This window comes from Anopheles ziemanni, chromosome 2 (assembly GCF_943734765.1).
Source record: "Anopheles ziemanni chromosome 2, idAnoZiCoDA_A2_x.2, whole genome shotgun sequence".
Classification (NCBI taxonomy): Eukaryota; Metazoa; Arthropoda; class Insecta; order Diptera; family Culicidae; genus Anopheles; species Anopheles ziemanni.
Genome location: NC_080705.1, coordinates 55227519 through 55248737, shown reverse-complemented (window position 1 = coordinate 55248737; position 21219 = coordinate 55227519). Strand labels below are relative to the sequence as shown.

At 42.0% G+C, this 21219-nt stretch overlaps 1 protein-coding gene across 1 annotated transcript in view; it reads left to right on the top strand.

Annotated features, from left to right (window-relative positions):
- The window catches only part of LOC131281869 (four and a half LIM domains protein 2), a 120830-nt gene that overhangs the window by 66463 nt on the left and 33148 nt on the right, over window positions 1–21219 (top strand). The window contains exons 3-5 of the mRNA XM_058311226.1: window positions 5185–5356; window positions 5491–5692; window positions 6408–6652. Coding sequence (XP_058167209.1) covers window positions 5185–5356; window positions 5491–5692; window positions 6408–6652 — 619 coding nt within the window. The remainder of the gene's footprint in view (window positions 1–5184; window positions 5357–5490; window positions 5693–6407; window positions 6653–21219) is intronic.

Sequence of the window (21219 nt, the reverse complement as noted above, 5' to 3'; positions counted from 1 at the left end):
AAATCCATTGCTATTTTTCAACATTTCTTCTCGCTCCTCAATCTTGCTCACACTTTTAATCGCTTGTTGGGGGTGGGTGGAAGGGATCGGCCAGGCGATCGTGTAGCAAAAACGTGAGGCCTATTGAATTTATTTTTGTTATTTTAAATGGTTTGATTTGGTTTTTTTTCGGCACGTTTACTGACATATGAAAAGATGATTTTTTTGTTTTTCATTTTTATTTTAAGAGTCTTGGAAAAAATGGAACTTATCATTATCGCTTTGTTTGATCCACCGCATCTCGCTTAGTTTAGTTTTGATTTTAGATGCAAGGATTTATACAATTTTCATGGGTTGAGTTTGTTTTAACTTTTTCCCAAATTCAATGTATGAATAATATCTCTATGACTTCACTGCAATCCTTTCCAATTATTTTGGCATAAGAATCCGCCAACTGGCTTGTTATGTTTTTTGTGTGTTCAAATATACTTATTTTAAATTTTCCGTTTACCCATACGGTTAATCGGTAGAAAAAATTACTGTATAATTTAATGAACGATGCAATGATGAAGACGACCACCATGATGTTGGGTCTACGGAAGATAAAATAGTTAATTTTCATAAATTTGCCCGCGCTGAAATGGGTTACACCTGTTCCTGTGCCGAGGTGTGCGTGTGTGGTGGTTTGGTATAAACGAAGGATGCAGCATCGAAGTGGGGAAATGTGTGAAAACTGAGCGCCAAAGTAGTCGCGAGTGCGAAAGAACAGTACCGTCGCGTGATCAGGCAGTCGATCTAATCCGAATCCGCCAGCAAATGTGATGTTCCATCGACGCCCTGGGTCAAGCAACTGTTGGCGATCATTAGCTTAACGAGGCGATGTTTGGGTTTTTATTTATTGCAGGAAAAATAAGCACCCGAAAAAGTACTCCCAGCACCGCTTCGGGTTAGCGGTCGGCAGTTTGTTCGTGTGTGCATGTGTTAATAAACAAATGGGAAAATTAAAAAATAATTACTAATTCACCGAAGTGCTCTAGATAAACAGAACAACCCGTACCAAAAATGTAGTGCTGCGATGATGAACGTGGTGCTAAAACGGGTGCTCTTAGCTGCAATCGCCAGCGAAAACTGTGTCAGTGCAGTAAAAAGTCAAAGAGGCTCACGGAAGATCAAGTGATTGAATTAGTAAATTATCCAAGCGGTCCACAACGTAGAAAGCACAACTAGACACATTAAACATAAGGAAAAAATAAATAACTTCTATAAACTGCAGAAATAACAAATCATACACAGTATGCTTGACCTACAGCGACACGCCGACTGTCCGCTGTGGGACGCCCTCGCTAGTCCCGTGGTGCCGTGGCCAGGCATGCGTTACGCCTGTGTCAAGGTGCTGCACGCCTACTGTAAAGTGTTCAACAAACAGGAACTGTACGATCTGATAGTAAGGTAAATGCACGCACCTGATATGCTACATTTGATGTAGTAGGTCACAGTAATGACATGAAATGCATACACACATATTTTACTGGAAATTTGAATTTTATGAACGACCACGACCCACAAATGTTCCGATATATGCAAGAAATATGTATTCTACTTAATATGTGCATTTACTTACAAAATATTGCAAAATAACATCATAATAAATAAATTATTAAAGTTTATTTCTATCGCACGTCAACTTAACCTTAAGTTGAATTATCGAAACAATCCGTGTAGTGGTTTAAATTTCAAAACAAACTATTAGACCAACCAATCAACTGCTCATCGGCCTTTCTTTAAGTGGAGGAAAAAATCTGTGAAAAAATAAGGAATATTCGTAACTCCATATTTCATGCATTAGTGTTCTCGAGACTAGTTTCATGATCATCGCATCGCAGTTGCATTGATCATCGTCGTTAGAAAAGGGCTCAACAAATCTTATCCGTTTTTTAAACAATTTCACAAAAAATAAATCTAAAATAATCCTTTTTAACAACATAAAACCTTTAAAAATAAATATATAAAAAGTAAAACTAATCGCGGTCCTCGGTGTGAACCGAAATGAAATGATAAATTCCAAAAAACTACTCATGTTTAAAAATCGCTCACACTTTCTTTTCATTTCACTCGAAATTGTTTATGGAAAATCGAGTACATTATATGCTACTTGCTTGGGTATTTCATACTTTTTTATGTTAAGTTGATTGCTACATAAAAAAATGTTAGCTTAGTTTCTACATGCGTTTGTCTAATTTTATTTCAAATTAAGTGTGTTTTAAAGTGGAAGAAGTAAAGAGAACCCGTTTATAAATAATATAGAAGAAAATGTTTCGTTGTCGAATACTGTGACGAAAAGCTACTGAATGGCACTACTCTCGGTTATCTTTCATCACTCTTCCATATACTGGCAACAAACAAGGGTTCCGATGATGATCTAAGCACTTAAAGTGTCAACGCTAGTTGCAATGTTTACAGTAGATAATTATAGCCACACTTACGGTGTGCGGCCACTGCATTCAATGATTGAGTGTGAAAGGCAAGAAAAAGGATGAGAAAACCATTTATCTACGTCGGTGCCTCACAGTTTGGCGCGGCAGGGTGATGTGGCAAATATTTAAAAATGAATAAGAAAAGTGTTACAAAATTTCATTTTCTAAGAACTTTAATGTTCCGGGAAGATAAATATTGGTTGTTTTAATTTGCCAGAGTTCACAGCAGAGTAACTTGTTACTAGTTTGGTTCATCACGTTTATTGACACTATGCTCCATATTGGAAAAGCTAAACACCACAACACTGGTCCACTCAAAGCAATTGGATCTCGGTTGTCATTGAACTTGACTTTAGTGACCTGCGGCACCACTTGATTATTGTGATGAATGGCATGTTTTTAACCCGAGGGTTGATCCATGGATGGCTAAGCAGCTTCTTCGTTTCGAAGCCGTCAGTTGAGCTTGTCGAGGGGGAAGCTGGTCAGAACGCGCCTCTTTCTAATTTTACAACGGGCAGTGATTCTAAAGCGGACACAAAATTAGTATCGTACCGCATTCCGACGTTCGGCTCCGGTCGCATAAGAGATACCTAAATTAACAAGCTCATTAGCGGCAGGGCAACTCAAGGTTGCCTTTCAGGTGAAGTGTAGTAGGTGCCAAAGCGGTTCGTTGTCATTTTCATTGCAACTTGATAAATAATATCTGTATGAAATCTACGAGCATTGGGTTAACCTTTTATTCATCGTTTCCTTGTGAGTTTTATTTATTTTGATATTTGATGGGCGTATGCAATTTTTTAAGTACTTCTGTTTTTCTGAACTAGTTTTACTATGTTAACACAACTACATTGCCGTGTACTGAATCGAATGGCTAATCTTCTTTTAAAAAACTACAAATACAGTATGCAATAGGAAAGAAAGCATGAACAATTGATTGTAATATCAAAAATCACGTTATAACTAAAGATTTTCAAAACATGTATTTATCGATTATTTTATATATATCCATCCCATCCATCCGACACAATTACGGACAACATTAAATAACAAAGTTCATATTACTTGAATTATATATATAGTTTTACATCTTGCTATTTAATGTAGTGCTATTCAATGTAGTAGTTTTTTTTTCAATTTCACCCCTAATATTAAGTTGAAATATTTTCAACGATATGAAAACAATATTAACTGTTGAAGCACGAACATAATATGCAAAATTTCCGCTGTTAATAATTTCCATTCGTTATACCTGCGCTACACTGAATCAATTAAAAATAATTATCTTTCTTTATTTTGTATTTTAATTGAGTAACCTAAAATACTATTATCTAAATTGTATTTTTAGCTTAATTTCGGTTGATGATATCATAAAGAAACTAATGTGGTGCAACGAACATTGCTCTCAGACATTGGAGGCATCACATGTTTCGTTGCGTTTGAACTTTATTCATTTACGTTTGGACCATGTACAGATAGGCAACAGTATTTTACTTGGACGCCAAAAGATTACTTACGGTTGAACAGTGATACAGAAGCAGCTGAACAATGCTTACCTGTGCTCGAAAAAGGTGTATTTATGAATTGTTTCTTAAAAGTAAATATTATTTTAGAATTCTTCTTTAATTATCTGCTAAATTGTATCAAAAAAGTTTGATTAATCTTCAACAACCAGTGGTGTAGACTAACTGGAAACTTCGTGCTTTTCGTGGAAACTTTGTTGAATCGTCCTTGGAAACACGAAAACAAAAACAGTTGGCTCTTATATTTATTTTATAGCTTGCAAGAGGTAGTCGAAATCATAGAATCATAAGATAAATCAAATCACTGGTGCGCTCAGTTTCATCAAAACAACTCAACACCATCGAGGTTTGAGTTGTAATAGGCTACTGCTTCAACCCCGATAGCCATGTAGAGATTGAAAAGGACGGGTAGAAACACAACTCACACTACCGTCAGTTCATCCTTAACGTCCTGCCGTGCCTCGTCCTTCCATCTCCGGTCGGTAAATGATCGCTATTATGGGCTAATTCAATTAAATTTTATGATCCCCCGGAGAGAGCAAATGAAGTTTACACAAGCGAATGGCGAGAGTGAAAATCTGTGCGCGCGTAATGAGCGGTGCAACAACTGGCCGCACACACTGTTGCCAGTGGGGTTTGTTGTTGACCATTTGGCTTGACCAATATGATCGATATCCTACACCAGGGGTCGGCAAAGTCGCCGGCCGGCCCGCCAGTAAATTTTATCCAGCTAAAGTTTTTTTTTATCAAATTTTAACCAAGGAAAAAAAAATCCATGTTACATCACTCCAAAATACTACAACACAACAGAAAAATGAAAACATTTCTTATGGTATCTGGTGTGCAGTTTGAATTTTTATTTAGCAACCTTCAAGAAATGTGTGCCGACTCCTGCCCTGCACAACTATGTAACGTGAAATGAATAAAACTGTTCAATTTCTGACTTATTTGTTATCAATTGTTGTAGCAACAATACTGGAAAAAGCCCAACTTTTGTAATAATTTATAAATTTACATTAAAAAAAACAAATCAAAACATTGTATATTGTACTCTACAAAAGATAAACGAAATGCAAAATTCTTCAAACAATCCAAAAAATGTTCTAAAACACTTTCTTTACGTTAACGAGAACAATATCAATAAAACAATATCAAATAAACATTTCAATCGCTAAAAGTTCTTTTTTCATTCCTTGCTTTCGCCACTGCAGAAAAACATGCCAGGAATGCAAGTGCCCCCGAGAAACGCACGCCGTTTACCACGAGCAGCTGACGACGGTCCGGGATCGGCTCGGTTTCAAACATGATACCAATACCTCACGCGTAGATCCACGCCAAATGGGCTACACCTGGGTACCGCCCGGTATTCTGACTTCGGCAAAGGTAACTATAACGTCACCATCAAGTACAAGTATCTTGTACGATTTACTGAGCGCTGCTCATCGCCTCAACGCTAGAATTCGTTTCTCTATCTAATGTGCTGTCTTTCCTTTTATTTCGTATGCTTTCTGTTTTAGATTCAACGATACTTCGATGTGATACCACCGGAGAAGGTGCCCAAGATTGGCACGCAAGGTGAGCGGTTCCGTGACAAGCAGTTAGTGTACCAGCTGCCAAAACAGGATCTGGCGCTCGATTACTGCAAGCACGTCGAAGAGCAGCACCGCGGCTCGTATGAGGACTTTGTGGCGGCACGGAATGAGATTGCCCTAGACATTGGTGTGTATTGGGGCTTTCGCTACTTGTTCTGGTGATATTATTCGTAAAATACTTTGATTTTGACCCTTGAGAGTACGTTACGTTTCAAAATTCATTTTCATATTTCTCTCTAAATGGTTGAGAATTGCATACTTGTAGGCTGTTGTGTTGAGCCGCTGATATGTAGGGCGTGTTTTCACACCTCCGTTTGTTTGAAAGTGGTTATTGAAATATTTTGAGATTATTTGTCACACTATGGTTCAACACACGAAATATACGGTTAAATGCATGTCATGTCACCAGCCTATGGAGTGGTTGTGCCTTATAATTAGCAAACTAAAATTACAAACGTCACTCAAACACAGACACAAAAACTAACATCGGTTTCTGCTTTGAAACAGTTTCCATCGTCTTTGGGAAATAACTACTAAGTAAGAAAGATAAGAGTAGTACTATGGCGCAAAAAAAGCTTTCACAAATGAGCTTTTGCGCAGCGCTGCTATAGCGCATGGGACGGTTAAACGTAAAGCTTTCTTTTGAATTTCAACATTTTCCGTTCAAATATGGCACCTTTTTAAAGGGGAGGATTGAAAAAACCTTAATGCACTAATCTCACATAGCGAGATGCAATCAAACTTGTTTTCGTTTCATATTTTAGTCCCCCATTTAGTGATAAGTTTATAGATGGAATAATAATGAATGAAAGAAGATGATGTGAACTTTTTTTATATTTTAGGGTATGTGAAAGACACACCGCAGACGACGAAATGCGCCGGTTGCAGCGAAACGCTGAACCAGGGCGAAATGGCTGTGACGGCACCGAAGTTTCGCGAACAGACCCTCTGGCATCCGCGGTGCTTCAAGTGCACGACCTGTGATGAGCTGCTAGTCGACTTGACATACTGCGTGCACGATGATCAAATTTACTGCGAGCGCCACTACGCGGAAATGCTTAAGCCCCGATGCAGTGCCTGCGATGAGGTAAGTTCATCCTACTTCCCTGGCAACCGGAGCATTACGTTCCGGTCCAAAGCTCCGCCTTTCGTTGTGTTTATTTGTTTTGTCATATCCTGGCTCACCTTTTCGCTAATCACCGAGTGCACAAACACGGCGTGAACCCGGTGTCCCAGCGGCAAAAGGTTACACACGAGCCTTTTTTAATTGATTACCCCAACCGCTTAATGGTGAACAAGTGCCCAATAAAAGCCAACCGACGTGACGCCGCTGGTTCAGTGATTTATATTGGTCAAGACACAGCATTAGCTCATATGAACGTCGTAAAAGGGACACGTAATACGTGGGGCCCTCCGTACGTTGTCCTTTCGAGCCCGAGGTGTCAGACTTTGGCGGGGAGGTGGAGGGATGTACATAAATCGCCCCGTAGTCTTGCGGCTCATGTCCGCTCTGTTTGTCCAACGACGACTGTGGGAGGGAGAAGAAGGCGCATTCAAACATTGGCCCAAGCGACACGATTATGTGGATGTTTGTGCATTCGATACATTGCCAATAAAATCATGCAATGTGCCAATATTTGATTTACGAACGGATCACCCCGGGAACATGTTTCCTCCAGCTGGGTTGTGGGAGCAGAGTAGCAAGCGAACGGTTTTACTGTAATTGAGATATGAATAACGGATAGAGCACACCGTGGAAAATGATTGGTATGGCCGTTAGACGATCGAACAAGCTTAATCACATACCGGAAACTGTATAACTTTTTACGTTTGAGTTTAGGATGTGAAATTGTATACCAATTATTAAAATAAAGAATGCAGTATGCAAAAGAGTTTATATTATCCTTCTTTTTTAAAGTACCAGTAAAAAAGTACTGACACAATTTTACAAAAAAAAAGTCCTGATTGATTCTTATCCCCCAACGGCTCGCGATGTAATAAATTGCATGTTTAACAGACCATTTAATGTGTTTTTACAAGCAAAAACGGGGAAATCGGTCGGATTTATTAACATAATTGTTTCCGTTTTCCTCGTGTTATTTTTCCGGTGAAGGAAATATCGCTTTCAGTCGCGCCATCGTGTGGATGGGTAGAATTTCTTGGACGTCCTCAGTCCCCACCTACCAACAAACTAAAAGAAAGGAGGTGGATGAAATGGCTCATCATTATATTATCATTACCGCTGCTTGAACAAATCCCTCACCGCCGTGCAGCGCCTTGGTGGTTCGGGGTGGTCCGCGTCCTCGGCGGTTTCACATTTTCACGCCTCACTAACTTCCGTGACCGTCTCCGGAACCAAACGAAAGGCGAATCCGTTTAGCTCGCATTATCAGCTCGCGGTGGTGTCCTTTCGGGCTTTGACTTTCGCACGTTACGGGTGTTCCCATTTCCATTTCCTGGTGACTGGCCGGCCCGTTGTTAGCGCATCCACGTGCTCTGGAAGAAGGAAAAAAGGCGCGTTCATATTTATGGCACTTACACAGTTGCTGACCGCGATCGCTCTTCCCTATCCTTGTGTGCCGTTTTGCCGTTTTCTTTATCGCCCTTGGTCTCCCTTCGTTGCCCGTCGTGCTCGCCGTCGGGTGGGCACGCGAAGCTGCACCCCGGTCAAAATCCTTGCCCGCGGCTCCATCCACTTGGCGTCGGTTTGAAAGGCCATCGGAAGGACCACAGTCCGAGACACACCCGGGAATGTCGGGATCATAATCGTAAAAAAAAGGACTGTAATACAAATTGACACAAATAGGGCAGTGAAATGGAGAATCAAGACTGGTGGGGGTGGCTTGGTTTCCCGGAAGAGAGCCATGGTCAATGGTGGATGCATAAGCACAACCCGACGGCTCATCGTCGCTGTTACCGACACGTATACGCACACTTTTTGATAATTGAATTTCTTACCGAGCCAGTTTTCTTCGGTAACCCGATTGCTAGGCATTTGGATGCGTGTGTCAATCACTCGTGTTTGGTTTGATGGCGGGGTTTGTTGTTTCCGACAGCTGTACCTATCCGTTCGGGTTTGAATGATTGAGCGAGCAGAGTTGCATAATTTGCAATTAATGTAAATATCCGGCGAAGCATGAGCGTGATTGGTGGCCGTGTATGATGCACCCGGTGGACCCAAAAATAGCAGAAGGCATTTCATCGGTGAAGTCTTAGGTTAGTGTAAAGTTCAGTCAACTTTGCTGGCGTTTGAAAATTAAGAATATAGAGGTTTTAATTTATGCTTGCAGATTCATTATTTTAAAATACTTCTAAGCCCCTCATATTTACCTTGTACCTTGTTTAACTATACTTGTTGCAGTATGTTGTTGTTTGTATTTTTGATAGTCTTAATTTTTTTCTTAATAATCCGTTTGTCAATAAATCCATTCTTAGGATCCATTGCATATCACACATGCATGCACTATCTTTAGCAGTATCATGGAGAGAAAACATTAATTTAATTTCCAGCTATCTATTGGATGCAAAGACACTTTCTAAATTTGAGTTGTCAAATACTAACTTGCGGACTTTGCCAACTTTCTTAACTTTTGAGATAACCTAATGTGCCCCAAATGTTGTCAACATTAAAGATGTTGCGTAAGTTAAATGAACGCAACGTTGACTGCTTGCTAGCGTGGAAGACTTGCCTGGTATCCACTTGGCAGTAGGTCCACAGCTCTAGCATGTACACATTGAGGTGACTTCTAACATTTTACTCCAACTTGCTACTGCGGAGGATAAAAATAATAAATTTGGGGTGCATAAACTCCTCCCCTTCTGCGAGGAGATCAGCATCCACAATTAAATGCTTTCAGGATAATTGGCATGGGTTGGTTTGGCGCTGAGCGTTTTGTTTTTTTAGTAAGTAAAACCGCACTTCCCGAGTACAAATGTGTGAGTAGAAACTAGTCAACGTTTGGATTTGGAATTTTCTCATGCGGAAGAATCGACCACAGTTTCGCGGTCAATAAATTAGATCATCTATGAAGCACTGCAAACACTTAATTTGAGACACGTGTGTGTTTATGCATAGACCATTGAGATTATGCTACTATGTTTATATCTATGGCATGGGCATTTAATATACATTGTTAAATCTATATGTTGTGTCGTTTCTCATTTGCAATTGCCCGTTTGACAACTTTTAACTGTAACCGAATGGTTTACATCTAGTTTTGGGGCGCAATCCACAAAGGAAACATTGTGAAGGTTACGAAGGAGCAGCATGATTTGTTGGTGTAACTGTACCTGGCAAAATGTGCCTGCTGATGCGAGTGCAGAAACTGTTGACATTTGCCGTCACCACAGCTGCCTTGTAGCCAGCGCACTTGTCCCAACGATGCCTTGACGGGCCGGTTGATGGATTAGAAATGGTTTGGCGTCCACAGCTCGTTGGGCGCTGTGTGCCATGGACCATCGGGTTTGTGTTTGGACCGACTGCCGGGGGAGAGCGAACCGGTCCGAGAGCAGCATATAAACATCAGGATCGAGATGACTCTCGAGAAGAGAACGAGCACGCCGTCGCCGCGTTGCTGTGCAAGGCAGACGAACGAGTAGGGTTGCGATAAACGCCTCGCGGTGTGTTTGTCGAGCTGCTGCTCCACGTTGAAGAAGGCTTCACGAGGGCTCGGACGAAGTTTTCTGCGGACGAAGGTTTGTGAGAACGTGACTCTCATCGGCGGCGGTAGTGTACGCCTGGAAGTGAGTGAAACCGAATAGGAGATATTGTGGCGGCACGCGACAGTAGACAGAAGTCCACTAAGCGCAGACGATCGGACGGATACACACAGCACTAGCAGACGGGGCTTAGGCGGCATCCATCCGCGTCCAGCGAGTGTCGTCGTCGTGGTCGTGGTCGTGGTCGTCGTCGGTGGGTTGTGAGTGGCTGTGTTGTGAGCTTCGGACGAGGAAAATTCACGGCCCCAGTAGACGGGGCTAGGGTTAGCAACCACCGGACGGTCTGTTTGTTTTATTTCCTCGTGTGCCGCGTGTTCGTGCACCACGCGTCGTCGCGTCCAGTTGTCGTGCGAAGGTAACGGTGTGTATCCTGTGACTCGAAAGTACCGGCCGATTCAGATCCTGCTCAGGCAGGAACACGTTTTGATTGATCGCTCCAATACTTTGTTGCCCGTCGGTGATGTGAGGGTGCGGGGAACCACAACCACCCGCAACCGCACGTGGCTGTCGTGTGAGTGGCGTTACCGAGCGTTACTGTAAAGCGTTACATCGCGCATCGAGGCGGGTTTGAGTGATATCGCAGGGCTTTTTATTTCCTTTTCCCCGGTGTTGTGTTGCTCGTGATTTATTGCAAGCCGTGCAGTACGATGCCCATTTGTCTATTCTAACAAACACGTGGTAGCGATTTCACACCAGCAAAGAGGGTGCGTTACAAACGTTTGGGAGTAAACCAACGGAATAGTGTTGAAGTGGAAATAAAATCGTGCGAAACGGATTGCTAGCCTGGAGCTACACTCGTTAGCGTGCGGGTTCGGTTGATTGCAAGGATCGTTCCCGTCACCATTGCCATCGGAAGCGTTTCGGTTGATTGTCCGGTGGGAGTTGAGTGATTATCTTCGTCGAGTTTTGCATCGGGCGTTCCGTGACAGGTGCGTTCTGTTGTTATGCTGCACAATGCGGCACATTCAACGTAGTATTTCTTAAGAAGAACCTCTCGCTTGTGTGAGGAAAGGAGCATAAAAGAGGCAAAAAATGTAACGTTGTGTGATCAACAGTTATAACAGTTGTTTTTAGATATTAAGAAACTTTGAGCTTTAGTGGCTCTTTCGTTTCTAACGTGTGATCAACAGTGCAATACAAAATGAGGAAGTCAGTGGTTGTCTAAACCCCTTTTCACCATCGACGAGACGATCGATCGTAAACCGATCTATAGCAGTACGTTGTTGAGGAAGATATAAAGGAAACAACAACCTAGTAGTGGCGAGCAATTGGGTAATTGATTTCCCAACCAGAAAGTGGCCCTCGAGCGAGCGCGTCCCACGATCGAACGCCGGTCTGGAAAGCAGCAACACATTAGTAGCCCTCTTCGCCGCGGAGCTTGCATCGGCGAAACCAAATACGGCTAACCGCCAAAACTGTAACCTAGCGAGGCTGGCGCGTTGTTGTGGCAATAAAAACCTGTTTGCTATTGCCATTGCTTAGCTACGCTCGGTTTTGATCGTCGATAGGACAAATCAGGTGGTTCCAAAACCGGCAGCGCATGGTACGGGCACCTCGTCGCGCGTAATTACCGCAGGCGGATATTATTTTCATCTTGAACGTTCTCTCTCTCTCTCTCTCTCTCGCACACAAAACCACACACACATACACCAACACACATGCTGCGCAGAGTGTCGTTAGTACACGCGACGCGAACACGACCAAATATTCCCCCGACTCGTCGGTGGTTGCGATCGAAAGGAATGTAATTCTAAACAGTTTTGCCGGGTGGCGAAAGGGAAAATAAAGACAAAAAATTTACAGTCTGGGGCCAGTCAGTGGGTAGCGACGAGTGTCGTGCGACAGTTTGGAAGCAAAACCGAACCCCGTCAGCACCATAAAACGAAAATCGGTACTCGAATTTCCAAAACGGTACAAGGTAAATCCACTCGCCTACTTCTTTTCCCTCCCCGTGTGTTTCGATGCTGGTTGCATTTGTGTGGGCTCGATCGATTTGATCGGTATCTGGGAAGGTTTAAGGGTGGTCGACCTTTCCGCTTTTCGAAATGTAAAAAGCTGCAAGATAGATTGTATGTTATCTTAAACGATAAGCATACCCTTCGTTGAACATGTTTACTACAACATCATTCCATCGGAATTTTTAATAAAATTATGATGAGGCTTGGCTAGTATCTTGGTTATATATGAGATTTTTATGATGTCATCCGCAATTATGTTTTTTATTATGCCATGTTTAACATAGTTAACAATTCAAAAACATATAACGTAAACTTGACTGCAAAAGCTATGAAATTATTAAGGTTTATGATGTACAAGCTATTATGATTGAAAGTTTTATTCTTGCTCTTTAATGCTATAATTGCTATTTACATGCTATTTTATGCTATTTTTATCTACAAAACTCGTTACTGTTTGTTCAACTATTATCAAAACGGTACTTTTGAAACGAAACATCAAAGAAAACATTATGTCAAAGGCGGCAAATGTCTTTATGAACGAATAAACAACAAAGGACTATCAAAATGAATTGCTCCAAAACCAAACCATTCGTGCATTCAACCAACAATATTTGGAAAGTTTATTAGACTTAATGAAATTATTATTTTTTTTACAGAAATGGCTGAGATTTTTTTGAGAAATTTTAATTTGTAATTTGCATTGGAAAGCAAATAAAAGAAATTCCAAAAAAGGAACTCGTCGTTTATTCACTTTTATGTTCCATAGGGAAAATGTTTCCCATGAAATTATAAAAAAACCTACACAGACTGCTAGGTTTTTCTGGTGATATTCTCTTATTTTACACCTCAAATATTGTGTTGTATTGCCAATTTTAGTCCTGAATAGCTTATGGTCCTGAAAGGTTTAATTCCGATATTAACTTTAATTTAAATTATTATATTAGCAAGGTTAAATAGCATAATAAGTTACACATTGGGCAGAGTAACCGCTTTATCAGATTTATTTAAAAACAGATGAACTGTACCGACTCTTATGACTCTTTCTTGTGCTTTAATAAACTACAATTCAAAATTGCTGGTTCAGAAAAATAAAAATTTCAAATTAACCCTCGCTGTTTGATGTAATCGAAATTAAATTATTTGAAATATTCAATAATACAATGTAAATTCTTCCATTCCAATCTCGATGCATACAACGACGCATGGTTCCGAAGTGTCTTGAATGACCCGCTTGAAACCTTACAGAAGCCAACACCCCAAAACCGCACCGTCTGTGCAATGATTGCCATAATAGCATTCCGCGGTAGTCTTTGCCTCGGCCTGCAAGTCAAGCTCCACGTGTCCACGGCCCTTCGTGAACCATGCAGCGTACCAGCATCGGTTACTTTCCCCCCGTTCCAAGTGCAGGCGAAGCAGTGTGTGCAGTGTTGGTGTCACAATTAAATTAATTAAAAAGGTAGCACCCGACCGCATGGGGCGAACTGACTGAGATCGATCGGTTCCGGCTTTCTTGGGGTGTGGCACGCGGTTTTCGTCTGTTATGCCGGTTCGAAATTCACCCCCGAAGTCACCGGGTGCAAAGCATGGTTTGCACCGTTGTGCGCCAAAGCAAGCTTGTCGCGGCCCGCTATCAGCCGGAAGGAATGCCACGAGAATGGCATTTAGATAAGTCAGTCCCGTCCCGTATCGCCATGACGGACGCCGCGACTGCTCACTTATTTTCCTCCCCCCATCGTGCCGGGAAAACGAGGAAGCGTTACAATACGCTCACACCAGTAAAGGTGCCAAAATGGGACGGTAGCAAGCCTTATGTCGACAGTTGGTCTGACTTGCAGAGTGAGAGAGGCCGCCATTTTCGTCGAATAAGCTCAATGACATTTAAATGTCAGCAGGTTCCAAAATACTAGCCGTTTTCCCCTCTTCATTCGCTGTCGGCCGGAACTTATCAACCATCAACGCATTCATTTTCCTTCGGGCGCTTTTGGGCGCCATCCACACTGGACGGGTTCACCAGCCGGAAATCGCGTCCTGTCGAAAGATCGCATAAATCGAAACTGAAATATGTGCTCTCCCCCTAGCTTTCGGCGAGAAAGACACAAGACTCGGACCGCTCCGAACGTTGCCAAAAAAGTGTGTGCGTGTGTGAGGGTAAGCGTGGTTCGGAAAAAAGAAACGAACGCCAAAGATCTGGCGCTGCTAGACAGTTTTTAAAGGGCACGAGAGAAGCTGCATACACCATTTGCCAGATTGGTGTCGGGTTTGAGGAAATTTCGCCCGTCTATCGGCCATTGGAAATTCTTTTTTTTCTTTTGACCCCTGATCGAGATCGTAAAATTGTGCCCCAAACCACTCGACGCCAATACGATGTTGATTCATTCAAGTTGATTTAGAAAGTCTGAAATCTGCTTAGTTGATGTCCTTGGTAAGGCGGATCGGTCGGTCTGTTCGGGCCTCGAGCCTGGCCTGACCGTTTGCAACGAGAAGCAAAAACGAATCCTCTCACCATCTCCTCGGCCGTCCCACACTCCCAGACACACACAAACACACATGCCCAGTATCCAACATCGTGGGAGACCAAGCGGAAGCCTTAGGCGCACATATATCCTTTGGTTTTTATTTTTCCTGCTAATGAAATGCTATGTCGGTGGCGTCGACAGGGCCTATAAGCCATTCCAAAGACGGAACCCTCACCTCTTCCACTCTGGTGCTGTCCCCTTCCGGTGGTCCTGCCTCTGCTTGAAGTTCTCTTCCATTTCAAGGCGGTATATGCGGCATGTTGGAAAAGTGCAGTAGCAGCATCGCGTCAAGCTTCGAGCGGGTTTGTTTGCGTTGGGGCAACACACTTGAAAGCAGGGCAAATATCCGGAGGGAATAAGCGTACAATAAGGCAAACATACAGTTATTTTGTGCCAGGCAAACGTTTTGTGCCTTGATGTTTCGGAGCGACTGAAGGAAAAGGCCAGCTAAAACCGTCGTGCTTTGATCGTGTTGTCGGGCGGAACGCCTAAACTGTTTCTAGCCGTTCATGTAACATATTCCAGAATTGTTCCATTCTATCCAATGTTTTTAATTAAAATTCTGACTGACGTTGGTGTTTTTGGGCGCTAGCTGCAAGCCACAAATACAAGTAGTAAAATATAAGTTTCATCTGCAAATTTCCATTAGTCAAATGGTTCGAATGGGACGGTTTATCTTAAAACTTCGATTACAACTATATTGCTAGGGCGAGTTTTTATCAAGGTCTTTTTTCTTTTTTTGATCTCCCTGCGCCGAACGTCAAGTGCAGCTTAGGAAAGATAACATTGTACCAACCTCAGAACCGCCGACGCACCGACCTTACTTCCGCCTTGCGCCAGATATCGTGTTATTATCATAATGAAGATTGAGTGAAATGGTCCAGAACAAAGCTCATCATCTTCTGGTTTCTGGTGCCAGCGCTGCGCGTTGCCCCACTGCCTCCCCTTCGCTCGTCCATCTTCCCCTGAGCGCCGCAGCAAGAGCCAAAAGGATTTAATTTAATTTAATAACAGCTGAACTTCGGCCAGCGGTGCACAATTTCGTCCGCACCCCTACAAGTCCCTTTTTTTGCAGCATGACATTTCGAGCGTTCGTTTCAACGTTCAAGCTGCTCACTAGGCCACCAGCACTCATCGTCGTGTTGTCAGCTCGGGCACAACGGCGGGGCGGGGTCGGATGGAACGGATTCGCTTCAGCGGAACTCATTCACTTGGCGTCAGCAATTGTTTCCGCGATTCGTTTACGTCGCTTTGCTAAATGGACGCCTTTTCCCCCCATAATACTGGCCCACAACGTGCTGCTACATGTGGTTGGTTTGTTTGAAGGTGGTTTAACAATTTCCTCCCGAAAACGGGAAACAAATGCTCTAATGGAGACGCCTGGTACTTTGTAGCAATAATATTGTTTTAGGGATGTAGTCTTTTTTGTTGTTGTTTGATTTCATTGTACTTGTCCGATTTGATGATACTTGTTGCAATAAAAAAAGTATGTTAAATGAACCATTTAAGCATTATTCCTTCATCGACCAGTGACGTCCAGTCAATCGCCATTGCGTTAGGAAGACAAATTTTGTTTTTGCTAGATCATCAACCATTATCATCCATCATCGTTTGATTGACCGTCAAACATACGACTTCCTCGCGCATTCGTTTCGCCACTGGGTGTTTGTGTGTGTGTTTTCCACCCGTTGCAAATGCAGCGTGACCTGCTCGTTTGCCACAAAGTTGATTTAGTAGCCAATATTGCGAAGGTCATCCTGTCTGTCTGACAGCAGGATGCGGGCTACAAATAATGATCATAAAAAAGCTCGATGTGGAGGAGGAGCAACTTGTACATTGGAACCAGTTCCCAGTCAGTCAGTCAGCCAGCCAGCCAGCCAGCCAGCCAGCCAGCCAGCCAGTCAGCCAGTCAACCAGCCAGGGCCGCCAAGGTTGGGACAAGCCCACGGGGCCCCTATGGGGTGCCTAGGTAATAACTGGACCGAACCCTCCGGTCAGTCATCAATAAATTTCCCATCAAACGGGCCTGGGCTAGCCAGTTCCAGTCCCGTCATGAGCGAACGACCATCGTTACGGTTTTATTGGAGGGAGTCAGTTCGAAGGGGAATGAATGTAGGAAGCTATTTTGGGATGAATGAATATTCCACCTCCGAACGCATCGTCCGGTGTTTATCTTGTGGACAAAAAGGGAGAAAGTTACTCTTTAACATTATGTTTTGCTATGTGTAAACCCTTTCCTCTACACTTTAATTAGTAATGTATCAGTCTGTTGATTGGTGATCAATAGGAGTCTGTGGTTAGGTTAGACAAAAATACGTTGAATGAACTGCGAAGCATAATTCTTGAGAACAATTTGTTCACATTTAACTGCACTAGGATCGCTCCCGTGGCTTCGTTATATGGAGCTTTCCGAATTGAACGTATTTGTAAAATGATGCTAGTTTTTAATTAAATTATGTATAAATCCATTAAGTTCAATTTAAACGCTCGTAGATTTATTTGGTTACTATTATTAGTTTGGAAAATCTCTGATACATAGAATATATATTTTTAATAAAAATAACAATTTACGGATAGAGCTTTTTCCTAATTCATAACATTAAATGTATGAAGCTCCTTGGTTTTAACATATCTATAATTTCCTCGCGCCGGTCGTTTCTTTATTAGATGTGATTATGGTTATTTCACGAGGTGTAACGTCCTTTCGCAACGAACAGTATTTTAGCCCATAGATGGCGCTGCAACATTAGGAGAAGGTCCTATTTTTTCTTCATTTAAATCTTTACGATTAACGATAATAACCATTGCTGGAATACACTTGTAGTCTCTGGGCGTGTACTATATATAGATTACTACCATGTACACTATATTTAGTGTTGGTATTCTATTAGATACGAGCAAATCGGAATCTAGTCTGCTACTAGAGACTTTCTCTTAACTGACCAGTAGCGCACTCTGTTGGAAAATGTTGTAATATAGAGAAGCGTTCATGAGATTCAGATTAATTAAAAGTACCGGACAAAGATTAACTATATATGAATGGAATATCACGAATATGTGTAGAATTTTATATTTTAGATTTTTAGCTATGAAATAGCTATATTTATTCAATAAATAAATTCTAATAGTTTAAAAAAAAATATACTAGGCGCAGCCTTTAACAGTTTGCACATGCAAACAATGAAGTAGATCAATTGTTTCATTCCTGAAATATTTTTTTTACTGAGAAACAACGTTTAAGTTTACTTATATTTAGATTTATGACATATTGTTTAGAAGTAACATATTTTTAGTTAGTAGGCTTGATCGTCAGTAATACCTAAAGTTAGCCACGTTTCATTATTTGATTTTTTATTTTTATTATTTTGCACGTTTTTTTCATTTCGTACGTATTTTTATTACCTAATATTTTTTACTTATTTTTTATATCTTTGCGGACTTGTGGCATTGAAATGGAAATATCAATTTTATTTGTTTAGTCTAATTTTTGGATGTCACCCAAGACACTTCTAAGCAATCTTATAATTGCATTCAAAATGAATGTTCTATGCATCGTAGTGGTTTTATAGACGAGTTTAGAGTGTGTCTCTCGAACAGTAATGTACCGGAAATTATTACAGCGATGATTGTTAATTGCGTTGGCGTTAATTGGGTACCTAACCTTGTACACCGACGCGACATATTTGATAAAATGTAAAAATATACCAACACGAATGATGACGTTCTTAAGAAAAGACCCGTCTCAAAGCAATGAGAATCCCTAACCCGAACTACAGCTGACGACGGTCAGGTTCAGCTCCTGGCAATAGAAAAACATCAAAAAAAACCTGAAGGTCACTTAGCTTGATCACCGGGAAAAAGGGTGGCGGCTGTCAATGTGTCGATGGTTCTACAATCCACCCAACCCTGCGACCCTTCCGTGGCGCTCGGTGACGCATCGAGGATGTTCGCAAGGAGGCTATTTTTAACGCATCCCTCACACCCCGTTCCTTCAAGGTATTCTCCTCTGCCCAGTTCGGGGTGGTTTAATTCGGTAGGCTGATCTATTTCGGATAAAGCGCAATGTCCGCGTACTGTAAACAGTGGGCAAACCCGGTGCAGAGTGGATGCGTTTTAGGGGTGCATAGACGAAAAGCAAACATTCGCGCCCGGCTCTTCTAGGTTACTGATATGAACACTCGACAACCGCAGCTGATGGCGATGCGGTTCGGTTGATTTCTTACAGCGTCTACAACGGCCTGTAAACAAGAGGGATTAATAGTACGTATCCTCAGACCAGACGATCTGGCTGACTCTATCCACATTGTATCGTGCACTCACTGGTGTGTATTTTCCGTGTTGAGGATACTGCTTGGCAATCCTTATTTTTTCGCATGACGCAATCCAAAACGCAACGTTAAAGTTCGCCACAATGCGCCGGGAGAAGGATAAGATTTATGTGAGGTAATGCATAATTATTACCTCGTTGCGCCGCTTGCGGTTTTAAAAGCAATCGATTTGTCTCGCACGCGTTGTGCTTGCTGTTTGTAGATTGTTTTGTGAACCGTGCTGAAATACATCTCGGACGATCCTTGTGATTGTATTTTGGAAACAAATGATTGCCTGTAGCTATGTGCAAACGGGCTACAGATTAAAGAAACAATGTCAACAAAAATCGTTTTTAAACAAGTAGATTCAGGAATATTTATGTGTTGCTATTTTTTGACGCACAGACGAAGAAAATAAAAATCTATCTCTCCTGAAGCGTTGAGAAGAACATTTAAAATGCTTGTCTCAGCTTTATAATATCGTGGTTTAACTTTAAATAAATTAAAAATAATGATCTGTTCTTCCCATTACAAAGATTTTTTGTTGTTGAACGAATTTTGAAAAAACGGAAAAAGCCTTATCAAATAATTTCATTCAGTTTATTGTGGAATACCTAAAAATAATCGATTGAACTTTTAATCTTACTCAATGTAATAAATAAACTAGAAAGAAAAACTGATAGTATCTATAATAATCCATACAAATAGCAGTTGTTTCGAGGCATGTATTTTTATTTAAAAAATAATTCAAAAGGACAACCTAACTTTGACTTTTACGTAGGTTTTAAGTAGGTTTTATACACGAACCAACACGCAATAAAACAAGTGTCAAACCCAAAATGGCATTTAAATTACTCCGCTCTCCTTAAACGGCTACACGATCTGTATTTATGTAAATTTTTATATTTTACATCCTGTGAATGATAATTTTCTATTTTTTCACGACTTACACATAAATCGTAAGTTAAGCGTATTAGAACAATTCCATTTATTTCTATATTTGCTTCTGTTTTTAAACTGTTAAATAGAACAGCAAGGGGGTCCGCAACAGCCGAGCGGTAGCGCCGGTTAGAAAATCGGCCCATGAGCGCCGGGGCTCACCACCACGACGGCGTGGGTTCGAATCCCAACCGAGACCGGAGCCCGGAGCCTCCCCTGTACGAGAAGACTGACAATCCACGAACAACAAGGAAACAAGTCTCGTAAGCCCTTAACGGGTAGGCATGACCAAGAGGTCGTTACGCCAAGAAGAAGAAGAAGAAGAAGAAGAACAGCAAATTGTGCTGTTTCAACATCCGTATTCCGTATGCTTATCATACGAAGGATCGTAACTGTAAACACATTCAGCAGTTGCACACTCGACACATGCTCTTTTTTGACTCCTTCCTAAACATCAACTCAGGCCGACACTAAATACTAGTCACAGCCAAATCTGGCGTGAAGTAGTTACAGTTGTCGTAGTACAAAGTGCACATCTTTAGTTCGATGCCACTATTTTTGGCGCATATTTCGGCGTCGGCATTGCTACCTGTAGACGAATTTAGCACCCTACAACCGCGCCAGGCGCACTTTATCTTGTTTACAAGCGGGCGGAAGTAGGCCGCGCAAAAGACGAGCGATCGATCGGTCAAACCCATTTGCGGCTCGTGTCTGCGGAGTCTGTCGACGATCGATCGTGTTGACAATCGATTACACCCGATTGCCAATTAATCACCGCGTCGAAAAAAGTGGCACGAAGAGAAACAAAACCTCTGCAATCGTGTGGATGATCGCTGATCGTCGGTGATCCCATTTCTCATTGTGATTCTTTCGAGGGATCGGATCGATGGTGGAGCAAGCGGGACGACGACTCACCATGCAAATGTAATTAGCCGAGCCCACATCGATCCGATCGGGCAATCGAACAATTAACGGTCTTTTGTGTCGATGAGTTTTGCGATAGTTTAGCATCTGCCATCGAGTGACATCTCGCCCGCTTCAGTCGTCACTCACGATAGCGCGTTAACGGGCTTTAACAGGATAGACAGTTACCAATTCGAAGTTCTCTTTTTCTGCCCTAATCCTGGAGGCTAATCTGTGGTACTCTGGGACACTGGCGGCGATGGTGGTGGATACTAGCTAGCAATCTGAAGCATTTTGTGGAGAAAAAGGGGA